We start from the raw sequence: 25,986 nt of genomic DNA on the forward strand, positions 1-25,986 counted from the left end.
ATAACGAACGATTGCTTTTTTAATGCATGTTCGTGGTAATGCATGATTCATTGAGCATGTAATTCTAAAGAAAAATGTTTGTCTTCATAATCTTTTACCAAAATGTAATAACTTGCTCTTACTTTAGCCACTTGACTTCATACATAAAAGCCAGCTTTCACAATCTTATCAATTCTCACATGATAAAAATCGAGTCTCATCCGACATTTTTCACATTGCGTATCTTGTTTTAATTCAAAATGCAGCACACTACAGAAGTTAAATGGGTTGTGAAAAGCATTTCACATTGACCTTATCTCTGTCAACTAAAAGATATTTCAACAAGGACTATTGATTTAAAGTAATGTTTCATAACTGCTCCGATGGCAACAACATCTATTTAAGGTTTGAGTTTCCATCCATCAGTCTGTTATTGGTCTCTGACGGTGCCTTTAAATTTAAAGACCAGACTGTTTAAGACAGGCATGATGGATGACCAGTAACAGGAACCCATAGATATTCTCTCAAAGGAGAATTGTGTTTGTGGAATAAATAGATAGAGGAATAGAAGAAAAGGCTAGGGAAGTACAGCAGAGAGCGCATTAATCCATCCGACCGAGCAGAGAATCGATTCCATCTCTAGTCTGCAGGATGCGGCTCTGAGCAACAGGAGGTATTGCCTGACATCTGGTGTGACGCCAGCTGTGACGTTTTAAGCCCGAATAAACGGGTCCTGAAGCTCTGGCATCTCAACAGGGAGCGCTTTCACGTGCGCCATACTGAGGGGGATCCCTTGACATACCGTGTGGCTTGGGTTATGGGGTTTTAGGTGACGACCTTGATCAGAATAACACCGGAATAACATACTTCTTTATGGTTGGGCATATTAGCCGACAGTCTCGACACACATCACATTAGCTGAACACATGAACTTGGACGTAATACAATCACCAAGAAATTCAGCAACCTCCAAATCAGGTTATGACGATCAGCTGATACATAATTCAAAGTTTGACACATGCAAAAAGAGCCCGGTAGACCTATATCTGTATCCTGCTCACTTCGTTTTAAACAAGACCTCGTGAAAACTAAACTCAAAGGAAAACAGACTGACAGTATACAGTACAGCATTTTTCTTTCAGATGCTGCCAGGTTTGAGTCATGCGTTAAATTAAATATACAGAGGAAATTCCTTTGCTTCTCGAAATATGATCCCAAAGATTTACAAGCTTACAAGTTTACAAATTTATAAGGAATTTACAAGCTTTCCCTGACAAACACAACAGATCCTTTAAGATCTCCGGGTCTGAGAGTCTTAAACGCATTCCCTCTGGTTTCCATCCAGACTTTTCCTTATCGAGTGACACAACGGCATCTGCTGCAATCTGTGTTGACAGTGACAAACAACCTTGATGAATTGGCTTCCCTTGTGAACAGCTTCCACAATTTGCCAGCATTATGCAGTGACAGAAAGACACTCTTTCACTAACTTGTTGCTGTGCAGAGTTCATAAAAGATTAAAGTTTCCCTTTGGAGTTTTGCATACTACTCAAAGCCATCAAAAATCTAATTGCTGTTTGCTTTCCATGGTAATTCCAAGATAGAAGCACAGTCAGTTAGTATGCATAACACTAATTAAACATGGACAATGTATGTGGAAACCAAGCGTGCCGCACAAGCCCTGAAAAGTGAAGCCAAAACGTCTCGATGGCCCCCCGGTGGCCGGTCCTAGCATAGGTCATAAACCCCGCCTCCCCATGTTATTCAACGGCATGTGAGACCAACTAAACAATTAAATTACACTTCAAATATCGTTTTTCCAAATATGGTTTCTGTCATTTACTGTATTTTTTATCACGCTGATGTAATTTCAAGTGTTTGTTATTTTATGCGGTGGTGTGACGTCATGATTGACAGCTGTGATTGACAGGTTCTCTGAGCGAAGTAGTCACTGAAGCACCAACAGACTTTTTTTCGGGATCTTCGGAGGACTGAGGAGATTGGAGCTTTAAATTTAATATATAAATTTCTATAATGAATTTTTTTTAAAGCGCCGAAGCGTGTGCTTGCGATTGAGTCTGCGAGAGTGAGGGCGGGGCCTTGATTTCGCGGCTTTACTTCCTGCTCACTACTCCGCAGGTCTGGTCCCGAAATTGCTACTGCGCAGACTCAAGTTCCAAGATGTCAGCGCCATATCGGGATACTGGCGGCTTCAGTTCTGCCCAAAGGAAGAGAGCGAAGGGGCGTCGTCCATCTTTTTTTTACAGTCTATGGTGGAAACCAAAAACAAAGGGTTGAGTGATGCTAAAAATTCACAGGGTGCGGGATACATTTTTAGGCAGCGGCTATTTGCACTAAGTGCAAATAGCAACTAGATATTTTCTTAATGATAAATGCTATTTACACGAAGTACAAATAGCGATAGATTCTATTCACATGGTGTAAAAATAGCAGTATTTTCTTTGCAATAAGGGTAAATAGTAGTTAGATGCTATTTATACTTATAAATTGTGGCAGATACTATTTGCACTTCAGTTTTGTTGTACATTAACGGTATGGAATAATAACAGTGTAAATGATTATATTTATTACAATTATTAAATTGATGCCGCCTTATTGGGACAATACAGCCCTCCCTACACCTACCCCTAACCCTAACAGATAAACACTTTAATATTAAACACGCGGTAAACACTTTATTTCCACTTTTTTCCACATTTTCTTCATTTTTATTGAAAATAAATGCCTTTCCGATCTGATGTATGGAGCCCCGCATATAACATGCACGAAAAAAAGTAAATCGTGCGCACTATTTACTATTTCATTCCCTCGATTTGCTATATCATGCGTACGATTTACTAATTTGTTCCCTCGATTTATAAATCGTGCGCATGATATAGCAAATCAAGGGAACGAATTAGTAGCTAAATTACGAGCACGATTTATAAATCAAGGGAACGAATTAGTAAATAGTCTGCACAATTTAGGAAATCGAGGGAACAAAATAGTAAATTGCATGATTTAGCCTACTATTTTTTTCCTGCATGTCATGTGCGGGGCTCCGTAGATATGTGATGGGACAAGGAGTAGAGCGAAGAAAAAAAAAGGGAAAAAAAAAAGCAAAAGGCGGATTCGAACTTCAGTCAATTTGCATCAAAACTTTCTGCCATGCACCTCACCCCTACACTATTGCTACTGTTGACAATCTAGCGCCTTCCATAATTTTGTCTGGGCCAACCAGTGGGCGAAGTTAGTGTAAATAGCCTCTGCCAACAAGGTGGGATATTTGCACTTAGTGTAAATAGACACTCCGAAATTTTTATGAGTGGGCTTTCTCATTCCTAAGTGTTTTGAGGTCGTCGCAAAAAGTATTTTAATTGAAACTCCACCCTGTAATCATAATAAAAGTTGTTGTTTTTTTTACTGCCTGTAGTGTTTATTACATCTGAAAACTGCAGTGAATTTTATGTATAGGTATGTTTTTGCAAAAAGGAAATTGCAAAAATTTAGGCGAGCCTAGGTTGTAAAATTAAAGCTGCAGTCCGCAGTTTTTCCTCTGTCGCCATCTCTGTTCAAAATCTGCAATTGCAGTTCTTTGTGGAATTATCAACTTTACGTGAGTTGTACTTCAACACGGCACAGCACGGATGAACACAATGTTTGAGGAGAGTGTGCAGCTGTCAGTCACCGCGCCGGTGTGGATACTGTCATTCAGAATCACAGATTATTGTTTTTGGAAGTATGACCAACATAATAATTTTCACCGTAAAATGTCATCTGAACAAGTAACATCCACTTTTGTTCTGCTTTTGACATTGCAGTATATTGCGCTGATTAAATCTAAAAATCGCTTATCATATCACGCAAAACCGTGCAAATTATACTTTGTTCTCAAATTGTTAATGTTAACAACGTCAGCATTTCGTGACTACTAATGTCCTTCCGATATTATCCTTGATTTCGCATGGTTCCGGTTGCAGTCTCTTTTTTTCTGTAGCCACTCCGAAGTCCGAACGAAGTCTTTTGCATTTTACAACGGGTGAATCTGTTGTCACTGGGTGATTGTCGTTTGAACCTTTCTGGATCCGCCATCAAATTGATAAGTTTAATTATATCAAGTGCTGTGAGAAAAGGCTATAAATCTCCACCTCCAGCATCCTCACTCACAATATAGCCTACTAGCCGAGACTCCTTCTTTATGTGTACAGATGTGACGTAATGACGCAAAGACATGCTCGAATCTCCCGCGGAAATCCACCAGTGCCACTGGTATTAAAAACATTATTACAAGCTTACCGCTTTGAATCGAGCTACGGCAAGCAGACAGTTTTGAACACTGGCTGGTTATGTATTTTCTCAAATATGTATTTTGGATCATTTTTAACCCAAAAAAAGCTACGGACTGCAGCTTTAATTATTTTACCCAAAATGAAAACCCTCATCATTTCCTCTCAATTTATTTTCAACCATTTATGAAATTCAACTATTTCACTTACTTTCATTGTCCATAAAATTAAGGAAAGTGGGGTCTAAAACAACACTGGACACTACTGACTTTCAATGTTTGGATGAAAAAAAAATCACATTATGCAGAAGTCATACAGGTTTGGAACAACATGAAGCGGAGTCAATTCTGACAGAATTTTAATTTTTTGGTGAACTATCCCTTTTAAGACTTCACTTAGAATCTGAACATGACACTTTTATACTTTCAGCCATGTAATGTATTAAGTCCACAAACTCATAGCCATTTGTACCCTGTCCTGCTACACTTTTTTTTTTACCACAGAGATGTCATGCCACGAGGCGCTGCCTCAAAGGGAAGCAGAAACCCACTGGGCACTTAGAAGAAGCGCATATTTCATTGCTGTATTTCATTTTTCATAAGTCCTGATCTGTTGCATTCATATCCCAGCAGGCCACAATGAAATATGTACCATGAGGAACCACTTGCTCCATTTTCTTGCCCCCGTCTTCCACCTCAGCCAAATTACTGCTGAAGGCTCAGCGGGCAAAGCCTGACGGCCACAGATGTGTCTCATGTATAAAGAGACCTCCCTAGGATATCTGGGCAAGCAGTGTCTGAAGTGAAGGCTTTATGCAAACACACAGACAGCATCAGCAGTCAACACATTCATTATTCAGGAAAGAGTCTGTGCTGTTGTTTGTTGCCAGTGGTGTCTGTCCAACAAGGAGAAAACGGTCCAGAGGGACACAGTGAGGGAAGAGGTCAGCCAGGCATTACAAAAAATGTTGACCTTTATAAACACAGATTGAACTGTGTTTGATTAAGTTATTATTTATAAAAAGCAACACATAATAAGCATGTTGAGTAATGCAAAATACTCAAAACATGCAGCTAAACATAATCCTTTCTTAAAGACTTCATTTTTATGTCAAAAGTATAGGTTATCATGTGTGTGAAACACAAATAGACATTAAAAATAAAATAAGACTGAAAGACATAGCCTAATAATCAACATAATAATATCTAACTCCTTCCAGACATCACGTACGAACAAGAAAATGGTCGAACGCACCTACGATGCCCAAAAAATGCTGTCTAGGCAGGGAACTCATTAGATTTTGAGACACAAACTGCAAGTCATGAATGCTAATAGACAACATCATAAAAGATATGCGATTCCCCCACAACCCTTACAAAAAAAGTACCATGGTACTGTGATGCTGTCAAAAACAATGTAGCCAAAAATGATAGATGGACCAAATGTAAAAGTTAATGACATGGATATAATTTTTTACTGACCACTATTCTGAATATTATGAAGACTTATCCCACAGATTTGTTATGCAAAAAGTACCAAAAAGTATCATGGTACTATTTTTTTCTTTCTTTCTTCTCAACATGTTACTGCCGTGTTTTTGGACATGTACGTACCACGATATTACCATCTAATACCACCACTGACTGTACCACTGTACTGCCACAGTACTGTTTTGTAAGGATATGGTTGTTGGTGCCCCAAATACCATGGTTCTTCTGACCATATTCATGTGCCATGGTATTTATAGCCTACGCAACTCCACTTCGCCCCAAGCAAGAGTGATGCTGGTCTCATAGATGCACAGACTGCCCAAAATTTTTCCAATTGTTCATTTTTTGTTGACTCGTTAATCGACTGTATTTGTATTAAGACGGTTAGTTTAAAGGCACCTTCTAAATGACTACATACAATAGTTTATATTTTTCCCAATTAACAAAAATATATCGGGAAGAAAGCCAGAAGATAAAAGACACGATGCTTTTAATACTCAATCACTGAATTGTGAACATTAACAATAACAATTTTCGCTCTTACCTGCACGAGACGGTGATTTCTATTTTGGTGGCAGGTACGCTGCTGTTTAACGGATCAAACTCCCCGATCGATGCCATTGCAGCTCCTCGGGAGTTTGAGATAAGTCTTCAAATGACTCCAAAATCTGGGTCTCACTCGTCTCTGGCGTCACACGTGTAATATAACCCACCAAACTGGCGCATAAATGTGTCTTTACTTACAATTTGGGCAGAGCGAACATCATCGGTCCGTTTGAGTCTGACCCGCTCGCGCACCTGAGGAGGAGAACGCGCGCGCTTGATCGGCAGGTAGAGTCTGACTGGACCTCCTCTCGTCCTTCCTCAGCGCGGACACTCCGACTCCGCTTTGAAAACTTAAATTGAAAACATCAATTTTTAATAGTACAGAAGCCATTCAATATTTAAGAGATGTGGTGTCAAATATGGATCTGAAACCTTTGGGGACGTTTAATCTATTGATGTGGGGAAACGATTTTCAAACATCCAGTTTCCCAAACGCCCACGGCTTTTAAAATCCGCTTGATCCGTGGTAAACGTCGATGTTCCGCAGTATAAATAGCAAAAATACTCAAGTATTTCCCCATCACATTCCAACAAAAAAAGAGTAATGAATCTGCTGATAAATCGGAAAGCACTAAATGCCTTTATCTCAAAATCTAGTGAGCTGCCTACACAAAATAGCGTGTTTGGCCATCTGATGTTCGATTTAATCGTCTTAAAGCATCTTTATGATGCTCATATATTGCTGATATCTACTATTAACAAAAAAGTATCAAAAATATTCTTTAAGGTACCTTAGTATTATGGTAGCCTACACGAGAATGGTAATCATTCGCTGTACAAATTAGCACCTTTGTATTCAAAATATAGTGACCTGCCTAAATAACATTGTCTTAACGCACATGATGCTCTTAAGTGCTACAATAACAAACAAAAAAAGTACTATTCATACTATTACACGAAAATAGTAACTATCCACTTTATCAAAACTATATTAAATCACGTTTTTTTAATAAGCAGAATTGTATATTAATAAATAGGATAGGCTATTGTTTTGGTGATAAATCAGAAACTATGTTGGTTCCGTCTTAAAATCTAGTGAACTGCCTATTTAGACAGCAATTTTTTTGCATCAAGTTGCCCAAAAATGCCTAAACTTGTTTTAAATTAAATAAAAAATGGAATGGCAAATTAAAAATTAGGTAATCTTTCAGTAGACAATATTACCATATGCTATCATTACCATGCCTGCTACAGTACTTTTTTGTTAGGAAAAATGTACTTAACATAAAGCCATTCAAACTTTCAAAATGTGAAATTCAAAAGAGCCATGGTATATTTTTTTCTGTCCTTTCTTTTGTAATTGAATCCCCTTTGGACAATTTGATTTGAGTTTCCAGCCACCTTCGAAGTGACCAGACTTTTAACCTAAATGTTAATAAAACTCTAGTGCCCTACGGGAAGATAGAATAGTGTTATATCTTCTGGACACTTTCCCTAACGGCTAGTGATGGGCAGTATTGCTGCGGCGCTTCTCAATTGCTTTCGGGAGATGGCACATTGAACCTCTTGGCCAAGAAAGAAAGTGAAAGAGAGAGTGTGAATGGGGACAGGGGGTAGGGAGGTGGGGAGAGGGGGTGGGGAGGTGGGGAGGGGGGGTGGGGGGCAGAGTTTGCATACGTTCCCATCTGGTTACCCAGCCAGCGAGCGAGCCCTCGGATGAGAGGAACCTCTCTAATGGAACCCATCTACAGGGAAATTTAATTGTCCTTTGAGGTGAATCTCTGCTTAGCTTTCCAGTCACAAACTCAAAGCAAGAGATGGATAGGAAAACAGGGTGTGGGAAACTCTCATTACACCTGCATACAAAAGACTGCCTGTGTCCCGCCGTCCTTGAGATGCCAGAAACCTACAGCTTCGGAGAAGAAATAAGAATACACAACAAGCTGCACAATATGCTCATTAGTGATGTGTCAGTCACAGTGACAGTTCATGTATTGTTGTTCTAGAGGAGCAAAATACAGATATAAAATCATATTGAATATAAGACATGACAAAATAAATTAGACCTGCCATAAGGATGTTCCATCATTCCCTCCTCCTACATCGCAGTCCCCTAGGGTTCAGAATTTGAACAAACTCCTAAGCCTGAAGTATTGAACTTTGTCATGAAAATACAATCAGACAGGTGGCCGGTAAAACCGGCAAAAAGAACAACAAATAAAATCCCATGGAATTACATTAAATGAGGGAAATATCTAGAGACCGGAATACCAGCTACACCATAACAACCAAAAAGCAATACACCATTAGAACCCATAATATAGCTACACCATTCTGAAGGTGACTTTTGCAAGAGCAACACTCACTTTTCCTTCAGAAAAATCTAGTTCTCTTCTGGCGTTTGTAAGTTTTCATTGTTCAAACACTTCATCAGACAGTCTGTTCTTCCAGATTGTGTGGATTCTCAATGCAAGCAGAAACAAATGGAGCGTCTTATCAGCAGAGGACGCAGCTCCAAATCTTCTGTCACAGATTCCTTTTCATACAATGCAGAATGAAATCAAATGTTACGTACTTGGTCTTCAAGATTTTGTCGCAAACTTTGTCGAATTTTATCTCCTAATATTTACTAAAGTGGCACACATTTACATGAGTGGAAAAGCAGAAGTAATTGTAAATAAAAAAAATAAAAAAAAAATAAAAAAAAGCTTTTCTATATAACAAGGCTTCATGCACACACACATTCAAGTTGGCATGAAATAAAAATTCACCCTGTCTATTTCCTAAATGCATGTTAAAGATCTTATTGTGAACAATTGATCTGTGCATGTTTAATTTAAAAACACTAAGTTGACAAAATATAGACATTTATCAAATACTATGATTATATTTCACATTCATCTGCCTCGTCTTTAGTGTAACACCCACATCTTAAAATCCAATCAATGAAAAGAAACTAGACTCCGCCCTTCATTTTAATCTTCGATAAATGTGCATCACAATACAGAAGAAAAATATTCCGTTTCATTGCGACTGTAAACCCAAGCGAGACGAATAATCAAGCGGCCCAATGGTACTTAAGGAATACACTTCCTCAGTGGTTTAATGTATTTATGATCACAAACAGACTTAAAATTGAAATGCTTTTCCAAAACCACCATGGTAAGTAATAGCCAGTCGAATCTTTTTAAACATTAAATCAAAAATAGGAAAACAAGGCAACAGTCCAACACATGCACACACAGAGCGAATGCAAGCTTTCATGCTGGTTTACATGGTTATCTTCTGGTTTGAAATTATGCAATAGAATCTGTAGCTACACATCTGACCGATTAGTGGAGGAATAATTAATGGGAGGAAGCAGGTTTTGAAGTTTGGGAGAAAAACATGTGGACAAGGAAAAGGCATCTAAGTTTTTCCTCTAAAGATAATGGACACACAGACAGATACACACCACTGAGCACCAAGACGCCCTGCCTAACACAAAGGGCTGTTTTTCGAGAGAGCCTTGAAGAGTGAAGAAACTGAGTTTGAAGGTTTCTCAGTGAAAGCTACAGTGCCCCCTGGTGGCGAGGAGAATGTACAGCCTATGCTATGTCCCTTAGTGTGGCATGACAGTGTGACTGTGACATGTACGTGTTTTTTATTGTTGACAGTGCTGATGGATAAAGGAGAGAACGTCGTCTTTAGACAGTTTGTCGGGGTTGATCCGTGTCTGGGAGTCGTGAACTCGGACGCCTTCCTCCCAAGCCCAAAACAGCCGGTCTTTATGACATGCACTGAAACAGAACAACAGAGAGAAACAAATGAAAAATACGATTTTATGATTGAGAAACATCTATTAAACTTCAGTTCAAATACTTTTATTCAGCAAGGATGCATTAAATTGATCAAAAGTGACAGTAAAGACTTTGAAATTCTATTCCAAATAAAAAGAATCTTGAAAATAGTATCACAGAAATATCAAGCAATTGCTTTCAACAAAATAATAAGACATGTTTTTTGAGCAGCAAATCAGCATATTAGAATGATTTCACAATAATAATACTACTTGTAGAGTATTTTTGATGAAATAAGGGCAGCCTTGAGACTTCACCATTAAAAAACATTACCAATCACCAACTTTTGAACATTAGTGTATGTATTTAATTTAACATTAATTATTTAATTATTAACATTAAATATTAAAGGAATGTTAAGCTCTAATGACTGCATCTGTTGTGTCAGAGAATTACCAGAGAATTTTGACAAGAAAAAACTGTTTACAGTAATGCTCTAACAATAGAAACCTGAGTGGTGCAGGTATGAGGTCAGAAGCCAGAAGACTAATTCGCCGCTCGAAATCCTTCAAGATTTTCCTATTGGGTTTTATAATGGGTTTTTGGGGGGGGGGGGGGGGTTCGGTTTCATACGATTTGTGTGTAAAATAAAGTCTGTGGTAAACATAACTTGACTATACTTTGACTTTTGGTTGTAGAAAAGTAATTTACACCCATAGGGAAACCCAGAATTTTGAAGCGGTTATGTTTTGAAAACGTATGTTTCTAATAAGTAACAAGGTAAGGCAGCTTGGGGTGTGAGTGTTTGCAGTTAATGTTGTAGAAAGTTATGTTTACCACAGGCTTTATTTTACTCATAAATTGAAAAACCCCATAGGAAAATCTTGAAGAAACTAGTGGCAAATTATTCTTCTAGGTTCTGACGTCATACCTACACCACTCTGAGCAAGATTTTGCATGAGACTAGTGTGATAAAATCATTAACCGAACTTGTTATAAGTTAAACTCAATTTCAAAACTGTCATGACCCTGTAAAAGCAGTTGTCATGATGACAAATATAATACAAGCATTACATTGGTAAGATGTACCGATGTAAGTCCCAGTGCTAAAAGAAAAACCCGGAACACTCCTTTGATAAAACTGCAGAGCAATAACCAACCAAACAGTATCTAAGAAAAATGCAACACGAATAGAAAAAGGCATTAAAAAGGATGTTGAGGGTTTAGAGGGAAGCTCCTTTATTTGAAGGTCAGATGCTACATAAAAACTAGAAATATTTGTGCAACATCCTCATGAAAATTCAGACTATGTAATGGAATTTTCCTGCTAAGGGCTTCAATCCAAAACCGGGTGCCAGTGTAGTGCCAGTTAAGCAGGATTACTTCATACACTTTAATACTTACTGGAACGGTGCCACAGAACCAGGAGGCAGTGCATAAGTCGATTCTTTGGTCTGTTTATTGTAGAAAAACTTTCTTTTAGAACTTTTGCTGAATGCCATGGTCCATGGATCTGTCACAAAGAAAAAGAGAAAATAATAATAATGATAAATTCATCTTTAACAAGGCACTCCACTTATATTATCCTGTTGCTCCATCCCTCTCTCTTACCATTGACAGTTTTGATGATGTAAAGGCCGCTGGGAAGGAAGTGACGGTCATCTCTGCCTGTGTACGAAAGTCTTGGCATCCCTCCTGAGCTCTTGGTTACCTTCATTTCCAACCTGAAGGGAAAAAAAGACAATGAGTGCGTGTATATGTATATGTATATGATATATATATATATATATAAATATATATACACACACACAGTATATGGGTGTATATATATATATATATATATATATATATAAATCGACATGTATGTGATTGATGTGGTGGAACACACCTCACAAAGATCTTCTCCATCTCCTCTAATCTATAGACTTCCTTAACTCTAATAAATGAAAGAGAGAGAGAGAGAGAGAGAGAGAGAGAGAGAGAGAGAGAGAGAGAGAGAGAGAGAGAGAGAGAGAGAGAGAGAGAGAGAGAGAGAGAGAGAGAGAGAGAGAGAGAGAGAGAGAGAGAGAGAGAGAGAGAGAGAGAGAGAATGAATGAATGAATGAGGCTGAAACAGCAAGCATACTGATTTGCAATATCATCATAAACATGAAAGATCCTGTCTAGGCTCTAGTAAAACACAGTATCTTCATTAATTTTACATACTGCACCCTCCGGTGTTCATAGGACTTCCTGGCCCCCAGGGTTGTCACTGACATGGCAATTAGAACAACCGCAAAGAGAAAGGAATATTACCGGATCGGGTTCATGTCTGGCCTGCTGGGTTTGGAGACAGCTTTCACAAATTTCTCAGCCATCTGGATTCTGCAATTTTTTAATATATATATATATATATATATATATATATATATATTATAAATATAAACACAGATTATCAGTCAGGTTTGCATTTAGATCATAATAAATCCTAATCAACAGCAATCAAATTGATTTGTGAGGTCAAAATGAGTGATCATGGACTACTGATATTGGTCAATCATATCTCTAAAACAGCATTTTCTATAAAGCTGCTATCAAACAATGTATTATGAAAAGCGTGCAAGGGCTATCTAGAGGGCAAGATAGCCAATAGGCAATATAATGCTAATAATATATATAAACATATTATAAGAATATAATAATTGGAATGTTAGCAAGCAATACATACAAAAATTGCTGCCATTAAATTGACATTTATTTGAAGTAATCCTGAATTATAGCAATGTATTAAAATCAATACAGCAATGAACAGCAATACTGTTTACATATCAGGAACTATATATTTTGATTGCACTTTATAAACTTGCCCAATAAAATAACTTTTTAATGAAAATGTCCCACATATTTTTATTTTGTATTAAGTGTAATGATTTCTACATGGAATAATTTAGGAATGGGTTCTGCAAAAGACCTCGGGTTGAAGTGCTGATCTCTGACGTCAGTGCCGTTGAGAACAAGAGCATCGAGAATGTGCACGGCATTGATCCTTCGCTGGGCTTTTCCCTGTAAGAACATATACAACAACTTAATATATAACTTCTTACTAATATCCACGTATCATTATTTTACTGGAATGACATAAGAGCTCCTTCCTCTTCCACTAATCATTTAAAGCTGTTATTCAACACTGTTCTCTCTACTCCCACTTATAATTAAAGGGATTCTCTCTGTTCACCTCTCCCTTCAGCTCCTGAACGATCTCTACACTCAGTAATGTGTCTCTGGGCAGCTCCAGTTTGAAGTTCTCCAGCTTCTTCCAGCGTAACGGGGCTTTGCCGTCCCACGTGTAGATCTGAGATCTCTGCATACAGAAACAGTGTAGGTTTTTCACCCTTTAAGCAATATATAGCGATGTATGACTAAACCACAATAAATATAGCTTATATAACATATAAATACAGCTTATATTATATAAATATCATATACAAAGATATATTCCTTACCCCAAGTCCCAGGAGAAAGAGTTGTTCTCCTCCTCCCACAATACACCTGTAGTCCAGTACGTGCTGCAGTTTATCCAGATTTCCTGAGTTCAGTGCAGTTGGTCTAGAATTAAAACTGTCCATTTCTGACCCCTGAGATAAAAAGACAATAAGCATAGAGAAACATTTACATTTTTTATATATATATTTTAAAAAAACTACTACATACAACTTTAAGTCCTCACAAGGACATATACATTAATAACAAAAAATACATATATATATATATTTTTTTAAATATTCAAAGCAATTACAATTAAAATAAATCTTTGTGCATTACATATATGAACTGTATTTGGCTACAAAATCTTTCAATGACATTAAAAAAACAATATTAAAAAACGTAATTATTTGTGCAAAACATATAAAATGTATTTTAAAAATACTAGTAAATCTCACAATGACATAAAAATAAATAAAGCTTAGAAAAAAATAAAAAACAACAACAAATAATATTTTGCACAAAGAAAAAAAAAAACGTTTATTTTTTTAACTAATTAAAAACATACTGAAATAGAATAATCTTACTACCAGCATAATTAACATCAGAATAACTTAATCAATACCTTACAATTTAAACAATATATCAATAATAAATCGCATTAAATTAAAACAACTGCAAAACTGAAAATGTCACAATATGAAAACTTTTAAATCATGGTTCAAAAAAGACTTTCGTTTTTGTTATTTTTCTCTTCACAAAAATATAATTTCTTTATTTTTTCCTTTTATTTTGGGGTGAACTATGACCCTGACATTATAGGTTGTGTGTGATTCACCGACTTAGCGTTACTTTTCTAGAACATCACATCCCCAAGCACAGAGAATAGCTACATCCCCAGCTAACTCCTCAAAGCCCACACACACTCTTACCTTCATGAGCTCATAGAACTTTGCTTTCGGATCTGACGATGGATGAGTGACTCTGGCTTTATCGGGAATCTGCACAAAGATGAAGACGTTCAAGGTCACAATCATTCAAATCAACATCATCCGCTCATTCTTAGATTTCTATGCAAAACAATGTTCTTTTAAATCTTTCAGACAACACCACAAAGCCCTTAACTAAACTTCAGTCCACTTTGAAGTGTTAGGTGAGTGATGTCAATCCATTTAGTGTTTGGACTCACCTCCCACAGTTTGAGACATTCTTTGCGGATGTCTGCTTGCTTGGTCTCAAACAGTGTTCTAGAGAGACACAGAGCCTTGTCAGTAATGCTTATACAGACGCAGACACAAATAAAAGACAGTTTGAAATGAATGCACTGAAACACACCAGAGGAAGAATGTGTGACTCACGTATCTCTGACGTACGCGTGGATCTTAGCCAGCGCTTTGATCTGTACCGCACAATGGCTGCAAGACAAGGGATCAGAGTTAAAAAAATAAACGTAAGCATGAATGAATGCATCGAGGGAGCCAGAGACAAAGAGAGGGAAAATAGAGGGTCAGAAAGTGATGATGATACCTTTCATTTGAGTTGATCATGAATTGGAAGAAGTCAGTGTCTCCTTTAATGATGTCTAGAGGGACGACTTCAGTAACGTCTCTGTCTGAGTCTCTGAATTGATTCAGTTTCAGGTTGATGGTGAACATGTATTCTCTGACAGCATCAGTGCCTGGCTTTAAACCCTTGCACACCACATACCTGCACGAGGAGAACATTAAAAAAACAGTGATTATTTTAGATTAAAAAAATTATGTTAAAATCCTTCATCCTATCTTATTATGCAGAGACAACTTTAAAGCTGCCGTCGGCAACATTTTTTTGATCATATTCAGTGAAATCGACACTATAATCTGACAGAACAACATAAATAAAGTGGTTTTAGAAAAAAACCCGAGCTTCTAACTCCACCTGGAGCTTGTTATTTGTTTTAGAAAAAGATCCACAGCTCCCGGTTCTTCGGGTCCAATCAGCGCAGGGGGGTGTGAGATCTGACTGTCAATCACAGATCGGGCACACGCCACCCCTCGCGCACGTTACAATCACATGCACACGCCTGAAGTTCGCGCAGTAACGAAGAGTGATGGCGGAAAATCAAGTAAGCTCATTTAGAGTATAAATGACATTAGCAATTGCAATCTATCGGTAGATTAGCCAGGACAGCATACCTCCAAATACTCCATGGTGTTGATGGATGCTGATGAGACGGGCGCGTTCCAGGGCTCTCAAGTTTTGAAGACAGGTAAGAGTGACACCCAGCCGACGGGGGGTTGGATACATTTTTGTCATTGGTTGTTGCGTTAAATCTTACCCAGATACAATAGTGCTATTTTCTGATTGGCTATTGTGTAGCTCGACGAACAACACCAGAGGAAACGCACTTGATTCATGCCGGTTCCACAGTGAGAGCGGCGCGGCCAGAGTTTTGGGCGCTGCGGCATATTACATAATATTACAAATAGTTTTTCAGCGTGAGAAATACAATGTGTGGCGGGAGAGCGTGACAAAAGACCGAAATGAGTGACTGTCACGCTCAATGCGTGACATTTGAGAGCCCTGGCGTTCACTGAAAATCTGGTGCACACGCACTGACGAGCATGAACTGGGTGGGAGGGTATCCGTTGATAGTGGGGGAGGGGCATGAGAGTTGTAAACATTCAAAATTTTCCTAAATCCACTCAATCTGCCAGACTTGCCGACTGGAGCTTTAAGTACTACATCTAAATTATATAAACCAGCATTAAATAATTGCATTAACTATTGGCAAGATTTTAGAAAGGACACCTAGCCTTGTGCAATGATTAAACAGCTATTTGGCTATTAACCTATAGTCAGAAGGGCCTATGTGACATGAGTAAAAAGGAAAACTTTTTTTATTTATAATAATATGCACAATGAGATCAGGAATGTGCATTAGGCACATAAATAGGGCCAATTTGGATTTTCTTTCAACAGCTTTTTTCCATTTTAACAGTGTCAAATGTATTTTATTTTATTCTGTATTCTGTATTCTATCTTTTATTATTTTATTATAACTTATTAACAAAAAAAAATATTAAGGAGCAAAAACGTTGCAGTTTTAAACGTCGATAATAATAATAACTAGAATGTACATTTCCAGAAGAAAATGTGAAGTGGTGCTTGCAGTGGCAAAACTCGCCGCTCGGTTGCTAGAGTGTAGTACATTATTGCATACGAGCCAACAACCATATCTGTACGATATTGTGGAGCTGAGATATGGCTTATTCATGTGTTTGTATGGTTACTAGGGTACCCTATATGGTTGCTATGGTGTGCTTATAGAGTTTATGAGATGATATTTAAAGAGTAGTTGACTGTCTGAGTCAAAAAAGGCAAACTCCATGTTTCCTCTATTTTCTGGAGCTGAGATATGGCTTGAATATGTTGTTTTATAGTTGCTAGGGTGGCATAAGTGGTTGCTAGGGCGGGAATATGAAGTTATTATGTCACTACTTATTGGCTGCTTGATAGGCCGAGTCAAAAGAGCCCAACCCCAAGTCTCTGTGACCTTCTAGTCAAAAGATATGATCTCACAAATGTTGTCCCAATGTTAAGTCTATGGGAATTTTTTCGTCCGATTTATCGGCTGCTGAACGAACATCGTACAACCGATCACTTAGAAAAGTCATAGCACACCTCTCCTCAATGAGCCGGTCGATTTGACACCTCATTCATGGGTCTACGACAAAAAATGCGGGAGGAGTAGCGTGCCGAAGTTTTGTCTTGGTGAATAGTAATCACAATACTAGAATGTACATTTCCAGAAGAAAATGTGAAGTGGTGCTTGCAGTGGCAAAACTCGCCGCTCGGTTGCTAGGGTGTTGTTGGAGTTTGCTATGATGATGCAAGGCAGTTGCTAGGGTGTTCTGGGTGGTTGCTAGGTGGTTGCTAGGGTGTTCTGAGTGGTTGCTAGGGTGTTGCTAGGTGGTTGCTAGGGTATTCTGGGTGGTTGCTAGGGTGTTGCTAGGCGGTTGCTAGGGTGTTCTGGGTGGTTGCTAGGGTGTTGCTAGGTGGTTGCTAGGGTGTTCTGAGTGGTTGCTAGGGTGTTCTGGGTGGTTGCTAGGGTATTCTGGGTGGTTGCTAGGGTATTCTGGGTGGTTGCTAGGGTGTTGCTAGGCGGTTGCTAGGGTGTTCTGGGTGGTTGCTAGGGTGTTGCTAGGCGGTTGCTAGGGTGTTCTGAGTGGTTGCTAGGGTGTTGCTAGGTGGTTGCTAGGGTATTCTGGGTGGTTGCTAGGGTGTTGCTAGGTGGTTGCTAGGGTGTTCTGTGCGGTTGCTAGGCGGTTGCTAGGGTATTCTGGGTGGTTGCTATGGTGTTGTTAGGCGGTTGCTAGGGTGTTTTGAGTGGTTGCTAGGCGGTTGCTAGGGTGTTCTGGGTGGTTGCTAGGGTGTTGCTAGGCGGTTGCTAGGGTGTTCTGGGTGGTTGCTAGGGCGTTGCTAGGGTGTTCTGGGTGGTTGCTAGGGTGTTCTGGGTGGTTGCTAGGGTGTTGCTAGGTGGTTGCTAGGGTGTTTTGAGTGGTTGCTAGGCGGTTGCTAGGGTGTTCTGGGTGGTTGCTAGGGTGTTGCTAGGCGGTTGCTAGGGTGTTCTGGGTGGTTGCTAGGGCGTTGCTAGGCAGTTGCTAGGGTGTTCTGGGTGGTTGCTAGGGTGTTGCTAGGGTAATTTGGGTGGTTGCTATGGTGTTACTAGGTGGTTGGTAGTTGTCAAAGATGGTTACTGTTGAGTTTGTAGCATTTTATTGGCATGATTTAGCACTTAGCTAATCAATATTAGCATGTAGCTATTCACTGCTAGTATGTGTAGCATGTAGCAAGTCCTGTTTGCTAGCATGAGTCAAAAGACCCAACCCCCATCTCTATACGATGTTCTGATGCAGAGATATTGGTCTTGCAAAACGGTTGCTAGGGTACTCTGTTTGGTTGCTAGGGAGTGGCTTGGCAGCTGCCAATCATGAAGCTCCAAAGTCAATGTGAATGTATAAACCAACCCCCATCTCTATACGATGTTCTGATGCAGAGATATTGGTCTTGCAAAATGGTTGCTAGGGTACTCTGTTTGGTTGCTAGGGAGTGGCTTGGCAGTTGCCAATCATGAAACTCCAAAGGCTTCTTGTCACTATGAATGATATAAACCAACTCCCACGCCTTTGTGACATTCAGAATGGAAGATATCCCTCATTGGATTTTGGTTGCTAAGGTGCTCGACAATGGTTGCTAGGGCGTGGCTAGGAAGTGTTGAGGTGATTCATGATTGGCTGTTTGCTGCCCCGAGTCAAACGAGACCACCCTCATGTTTCTATGACAATTCAGTCCAGAGATATCCCTTCGATCTCTTTCAATGGAAGTCTATGGGAGTTGTTGCTAAGGTGCTCTAAATGGTTGCTAGGGCGTGGCTTGATAGCTTCACAATGATCCTGAGAGACTGATTGGTTGTCTGAGTAAAATGAGCCCGCCCCCTTGTCTCTATGACACTGTGATCCAGAGTTATGTTCAATATAAAAGCGGTTTCTATGGTGTAGGACGGCCCATTTCATGGGCCGTCCTACACCATAGTAAGTCAATGGGGAAACTTTGGGCAGCTCCTGCCCCCCAGGGGTGCAACTTTTACCCCATTGTGTGGTATGTTCTTACAGAGTCTGTCAGCCTCTTCAAATGTGGCAAATTTCACGTTTCTGCGAAATTCACACTCTGAGCTATGACTCGTCAAAGTTTTTCGCAATGTTAAGTCTATGGGATTTTTTTGGGCCGTTTTTCGCCCCTGGGGCGACCATCGTACCCCCGATCTCTTAGAAAAGTCATAGCACACCATTCCCGAACAGGCCGCACGTTTTGACACCTCATTCATGGGTCTGTGACAAAAACTGCGGGAGGAGTAGCGCGTCAAAAAGTGGCCAGAAGAATAATAATAAGAAGAACTAGAATGTACATTTCCAGAAGAAAATGTGAAGTGGTGCTTGCAGTGGCAAAACTCGCCGCTCGGTTGCTAGGGTGTGTATAGCTAGTTTTTAGTAAGATGCTAACAAAATAAGCATAATGATAGCATGATTAGCATGTTGCTAGCATCATGCTACCGTGTCTTTAGCATGATGCTAACATGATTAGCAGGTTGCTAGCATGTTTGTAGCTAGATGCTAGCATGATTAGCATGTTGCTAGCATGTTTGTAGCTAGATGCTAGCATGATTAGCATGTTGCTAGCATCATGCTAGCATGATTAGCATGTTGCTAGCATCATGCTAGCATGATTAGCATGTTGCTAGCATTATGCTAGCATGATTAGCATGTTGCTAGCATCATGCTAGCATGATTAGTATGTTTCTAGCATCATGCTAGCATGATTAGCATGTTGCTAGCATCATGCTAGCATGATTGGCATGTTGCTAGCATAATGCTAGCATGATTAGCATGTTTCTAGCATCATGCTAGCATGATTAGCATGTTTCTAACATCATGCTAGCATGATTAGCATGTTGCTAGCATCATGCTAGCATGATTAGCATGTTGCTAGCATCATGCTAGCATGATTAGCATGTTTCTAGCATCATGCTAGCATGATTAGCATGTTTCTAGCATCATGCTAGCATGATTAGCATGTTGCTAGCATCATGCTAGCATTATTAGCATGTTGCTAGCATCATGCTAGCATGATAAGCATGTTTGCTAGCATGTTTGTAGCTAGATGCTAGCATGATTAGCATGTTGCTAGCATCATGCTAGCATGATTAGCATGTTGCTAGCATCATGCTAGCATGATTAGCATGTTTCTAACATCATGCTAGCATGATTAGCATGTTGCTAGCATCATGCTAGCATGATTAGCATGTTGCTATTATCATGCTAGCATGATTAGCATGTTGCTAGCATCATGCTAGCATGATTAGCATGTTTGCTAGCATGTTTGTAGTTAGATGCTAGCATGATTAGCATGTTGCTAGCATCATGTTAGCATGATTAGCATGTTGCTAGCATCATGCTAGCATGATTAGCATGTTGCTAGCATCATGCTAGCATGATTAGCATGTTGCTAGCATCATGCTAGCATGATTAGCATGTTGCTAGCATCATGCTAGCATGATTAGCATGTTGCTAGCATCATGCTAGCATGATTAGCATGTTTGCTAGCATGTTTGTAGCCAGATACTAGCAAGATTAGCATGTTGCTAGCATCATTTAGCACTTAACTAATCGATATTAGCATGTAGCTATTCACAGCTAGCATGTTTAGCATGTTGAAAGTCCTGTGTGTTAACATGAGTCAAAAGACCCAACCCCCATCGCGATACAATGTTCTGATGCTGAGATATAGCTGTTACAAAATGGTTGCTAGGGTACTCTGTTTGGTTGCTAGGGAGTGGCTTGGCAGCTGCCAATCATGAAACTCCAAAGGCTGCTTGTCAGTATGAATGATATAAACCAACCCCCATCGCGATACAATGTTCTGATGCTGAGATATAGCTGTTACAAAATGGTTGCTAGGGTACTATGTTTGGTTGCTAGGGAGTGGTTTGGCAGCTGCCAATCATGAAACTCCAAAGGCTGCTTGTCAGTATGAATGATATAAACCAACTCCCATGCCTCTGTGACATTCAGAATGGAAGATATCCCTCTTTGGATTTTGGTTGCTAAGGTGCTCGACAATGGTTGCTAGGGCGTGGCTAGGAAGTGTTGAGGTGATTCATGATTGGCTGTTTGCTACCCCGAGTCAAACGAGACCACCCTCGTGTTTCTATGACACTTCTATCCTGAGATATCCCTTCCATCTCTTTCAATGGAAGTCTATGGAACTTGTTGCTAAGGTGCTCTAAATGGTTGCTAGGGCGTGGCTTGATAGCTTCACAATGATCCTGAGAGACTGATTGGTTGTCTGAATAAAATGAGCCCGCCCCCTTGTCTCTATGACACTGTGATCCAGAGCTATGTTCAATATAAAAGCGGTTTCTATGGTGTAGGACGGCCCATTTCATGGGCCGTCCTACACCATAGTAAGTCAATGGGGCAACTTTGGGCAGCTCCTGCGCCCCAGGGGTGCAACTTTTACCCCATTGTGTGGTATGTTCTTACAGAGCCTGTCAGCCTCTTCAAATGTGGTAAATTACACGTTTCTGCGACATCCTCGTTCCGAGCTACGACTCGTCAAAGTTTGACGCAATGTTAAGTCTATGGGATTTTTCGGCCGGTTTTTCGCCCCTGGGGCGAACATCGTACCCCCGATCCCTTATAAAAGTCATAGCACACCATTCCCGAACAGGCCGCACGTTTTGACGCCTCATTCGTGGGTCTGTGACAAAAACTGCGGGAGGAGTAGCGCGTCAAAAAGTGGCCAGAAGAATAATAAGAAGAACTAGAATGTACATTTCCAGAAGAAAATGTGAAGTGGTGCTTGCAGTGGCAAAAGTCACCGCTCTGTTGCTAGGGTGTGGTACATTATTGCATACGAGCCAACAACCATGTCTGTACGATATTGTGGAGATGTGATATGGCTTATACATGTGTGTGTATGGTTACTAGGGTACCCTATATGGTTGCTATGGTGTGCTTATACAGTTTATAAGATGATATTTAAAGACTAGTTGACAGTCTAAGTCAAAAAAGCCAAACTCCATGTTTCTACTATTTTCTAGAGCTGCGATATGGCTTGGAAATGTAGTTTTATGGTTGCTAGGGTGCCCTAAGTGGTTGCTAGGGCGGGAATATGAATTTATTATGTCACTACTTATTGGCTGCTTGATAGGCCGAGTCAAAAGAGCCCAACCCCAAGTCTCTATGACCTTCTGGTGAAAAGATATGATATAACAAATTTTGTGGCAATGTTAAGTCTATGGGGCTTTTTTTCGGCCAATTTATCGCCCGCCGGACGAACATCGTACAACCGATCGCTTAGAAAAGACATAGCACTCCTCTCCTCAATAAACCGGTCGATTTGATATCTCATTCATGGGTCTACGATAAAACTTGCGGGAGGAGTAGCGTGCCGAAGTTTTGTCTAGGTGAATAGTAATCACAATACTAGAATGTACATTTCCAGAAGAAAATGTGAAGTGGTGCTTGCAGTGGCAAAACTCGCCGCTCGGTTGCTAGGGTGTGGTTCATGATTGCATACGAGCCAACAAAACATGTCTGTACGATGTTCTGGTGCTGAGAAATGGCTTATTCATGTGTTCAGGTGGTTACTAGGGTACTCTATATGGTTGCTATGGTGTGCTTATACAGTTTATGAGATGATATTTAAAGACTAGTTGACAGTCTGAGTCAAAAAAGTCGAACTCCATGTTTCTACTATTTTCTGGAGCTGAAATATGGCTTGCAAATGTTGTTTTATGGTTGCTAGGGTGCCCTAAGTGGTTGCTAGGGCACGGCTATGAAGTTATTATGTCACTACTTATTGGCTTCTCTATAGGCTGAGTCAAAAGAGCCCAACCCCAAGTCTCTATGACCTTCTGGTCAAAAGATATGATCTCACAAATTTTTTGCCAATGTTAAGTCTATGGGACTTTTTTCTGCCGTTTTATCGCCCGCCGGACGAACATCGTACAACCGATCGCTTAGAAAAGACATAGCACACCTCTCCTCAATGAACCGGTCGATTTGACACCTCATTCATGGGTTTACGACAAAAGGTGCGGGAGGAGTAGCGTGCCGAAGTTTTATCTGGGTGAATAGTAATCACAATACTAGAATGTACATTTCCAGAAGAAAATGTGAAGTGGTGCTTGCAGTGGCAAAACTCGCCGCTCGGTTGCTAGCGTGCGGTTAGCTAGTTTTTACCAAGATGCTAGCATGATTAGCATGTTGCTAGCATCATGCTAGAATGATTAATATGTTGTTAGCATTATGCTAGCGTGATTAGCATGTTGCTAGCATGATTAGCATGTTGCTAGCATGATTAGCATGTTGCTAGCATGATGTTAGCATGATTAGCATTTTGCTAGCATGTTGATAGCATGATGCTAGCATGATTAGCATGTTGCTAGCATGATGCTAGCATGATTAGCATGTTGCTAGCATGATGCTAGCATGATTAGCATGTTGCTAGCATGATTAGCATGTTGCTAGCATCATGCTAGCATGATTAGCATGTTGTTAGCATCATGCTAGCATCATGCTAGCATGATTAGCATGTTGTTAGCATCATGCTACCAACATGCTAGCATGATTAGCATGTTGTTAGCATGATGCTAGCAAAAATAAGCATGTAGCAAACATGTTTTAGGTAGATGCTATCATGATTAGCATATTGCTAGCATCATGATTAGCATATTGCTAGCATCATGCTAGCATGATTAGCATGATGCTAGCATGATGCTAGCATGGTTGCTAAGGTGTTACTAGGGGGTTGCTAGGGTATTATGGGTGGTTGCTAGGGCGTTGCTAGGCGGTTGCTAGGGTGTTCTGGGTGGTTGCTAGGGTGTTGTTAGGCGGTTGCTAGGGTGTTCTGAGTGGTTGCTAGGGTGTTGCTAGGTGGTTGCTATGGTATTCTGAGTGGTTGCTAGGGTGTTGCTAGGTGGTTGCTATGGTATTCTGGGTGGTTGCTAGGGTGTTGCTAAGCGGTTGCTAGGGTGTTCTGGGTGGTTGCTAGGGTGTTGCTAGGCGGTTGCTAGGGTGTTCTGAGTGGTTGCTAGGGTGTTGCTAGGTGGTTGCTAGGGTATTCTGGGTGGTTGCTAGGGTGTTGCTAGGCGGTTGCTAGGGTGTTCTGGGTGGTTGCTAGGGTGTTGCTAGGCGGTTGCTAGGGTGTTCTGAGTGGTTGCTAGGGTGTTGCTAGGGTGTTGCTAGGCGGTTGTTAGGGTGTTCTGGGTGGTTGCTAAGGTGTTGTGGGTGGTTGCTAGGCGGTTGCTAGGGTGTTCTGGGTGGTTGCTAGGGTGTTGCTAGGGGGTTGCTAGGGTGTTTTGGGTGGTTGCTAGGGTGTTGCTAGGCGGTTGCTAGGGTGTTCTGAGTGGTTGCTAGGGTGTTGCTAGGTGGTTGCTAGGGTGTTCTGGGTGGTTGCTAGGGTGTTGCTAGGCGGTTGCTAGGGTGTTTTGAGTGGTTGCTAGGTGGTTGCTAGGGTATTCTGGGTGGTTGCTAGGTTGTTGCTAGGCGGTTGCTAGGGTATTCTGGGTGGTTGCTATGGTGTTGCTAGGCAGTTGCTAGGGTGTTTTAGGTGGTTGCTATGGTATTCTGGATGGTTGCTATGGTGTTACTAGGTGGTTGGTAGTGTTCACATTTGGTTACTATAGAGTTTTTATAATGTTCATGGCATGATTTAGCACTTAGCTAATCAATATTAGCATGTAGCTATTCACAGCTAGCATGTTTAGCATGTTGAAAGTCCTGTGTGCTAGCATGAGTCAAAAGACCCAACCCCCATCTCTATACGATGTTCTGATGCAGAGATGTAGGTCTTGCAAATTGGTTGCTAGGGTACTCTGTTTGGTTGCTAGGGAGTGGCTTGGCAGCTGCCAATGATGAAACTCCTAAGGCTGCTTGTCAGTATGAATGATATAAACCAACCCCCATCTCTATACGATGTTCTGATGCAGAGATGTAGGTCTTGCAAAATGGTTGCTAGGGTACTCTGTTTGGTTGCTAGGGAGTGGCTTGGCAGCTGCCAATGATGAAACTCCAAAGGCTGCTTGTCAGTATGAATGATATAAACCACCCCCCATCTCTATACGATGTTCTGATATAGAGATGTAGGTCTTGCAAAATGGTTGCTAGGGTACTCTGTTTGGTTGCTAGGGAGTGGCTTGGCAGCTGCCAATCATGAAACTCCAAAGGCTGCTTGTCAGTATGAATGATATAAACCAACTCCCATGCCTCTGTGACATTCAGAATGGACGATATTCCTCTTTGGATTTTTGTTGCTAAGGTGCTCGACAATGGTTGCTAGGGCGTGGCCAGTAAGTGTTGAGGTGATTCAGGATTGGCTGTTTGCTGCCCCGAGTCAAACGAGCCCACCCTCATGTTTCTATGACAATTCAGTCCAGAGATATCCCTTCGATCTCTTTCAATGGAAGTCTATGGGAGTTGTTGCTAAGGTGCTCTAAATGGTTGCTAGGGCGTGGCTTGATAGCTTCACAATGATCCTGAGAGACTGATTGGTTGTCTGAGTAAAATGAGCCCGCCCTCTTGTCTCTATGACACTGTGATCCAGAGTTATGTTCAATACAAAAGCGGTTTCTATGGTGTAGGACGGCCCATTTCATGGGCCGTCCTACACCATAGTAAGTCAATGGGGCAACTTTGGGCCCCTCCTGCCCCTCAGGGGTGCAACTTTTACCCCATTGTGTGGTATGTTCTTACAGAGCCTGTCAGCCTCTTCAAATGTGGCAAATTTCACGTTTCTGCGACATCCTCGTTCCGAGCTACGGCTCGTCAAAGTTTTTCGCAATGTTAAGTCTATGGGATTTTTTTGGGCCGTTTTTCGCCCCTGGGGCGACCATCGTACCCC

At 40.5% G+C, this 25,986-nt stretch overlaps 2 protein-coding genes across 3 annotated transcripts in view; both read right to left on the reverse strand.

The window, feature by feature from the left end:
- cpne9 (copine family member IX) overlaps positions 1–6,845 on the reverse strand; it is a 44,929-nt gene extending 38,084 nt beyond the window's left edge. Inside the window, exon 1 of the mRNA XM_056257941.1 lies at positions 6,300–6,845. Coding sequence (XP_056113916.1) covers positions 6,300–6,376 — 77 coding nt within the window. The 5' untranslated portion in view covers positions 6,377–6,845. The remainder of the gene's footprint in view (positions 1–6,299) is intronic.
- Positions 6,846–9,542: 2,697 nt separating this feature from the next.
- Positions 9,543–25,986, reverse strand: part of cmtr1 (cap methyltransferase 1) — a 43,817-nt gene continuing 27,373 nt past the window's right edge. For both annotated transcript variants that reach the window (XM_056257942.1, XM_056257943.1), the window contains exons 13-24: positions 15,070–15,249; positions 14,901–14,957; positions 14,732–14,789; positions 14,475–14,543; positions 13,563–13,694; positions 13,295–13,420; positions 13,031–13,122; positions 12,376–12,444; positions 11,969–12,016; positions 11,692–11,804; positions 11,485–11,593; positions 9,543–10,080 (exon numbers count right to left, since the gene is read on the reverse strand). In XM_056257942.1, the coding sequence (XP_056113917.1) occupies positions 9,945–10,080; positions 11,485–11,593; positions 11,692–11,804; positions 11,969–12,016; positions 12,376–12,444; positions 13,031–13,122; positions 13,295–13,420; positions 13,563–13,694; positions 14,475–14,543; positions 14,732–14,789; positions 14,901–14,957; positions 15,070–15,249 (1,189 nt within the window). In that variant the 3' untranslated portion in view covers positions 9,543–9,944. The remainder of the gene's footprint in view (positions 10,081–11,484; positions 11,594–11,691; positions 11,805–11,968; positions 12,017–12,375; positions 12,445–13,030; positions 13,123–13,294; positions 13,421–13,562; positions 13,695–14,474; positions 14,544–14,731; positions 14,790–14,900; positions 14,958–15,069; positions 15,250–25,986) is intronic.

This window comes from Rhinichthys klamathensis, unplaced genomic scaffold (assembly GCF_029890125.1).
Source record: "Rhinichthys klamathensis goyatoka isolate OS25496 unplaced genomic scaffold, OSU_Roscu_1.1 h1tg000147l_1, whole genome shotgun sequence".
Taxonomy (NCBI): Eukaryota; Metazoa; Chordata; class Actinopteri; order Cypriniformes; family Leuciscidae; genus Rhinichthys; species Rhinichthys klamathensis.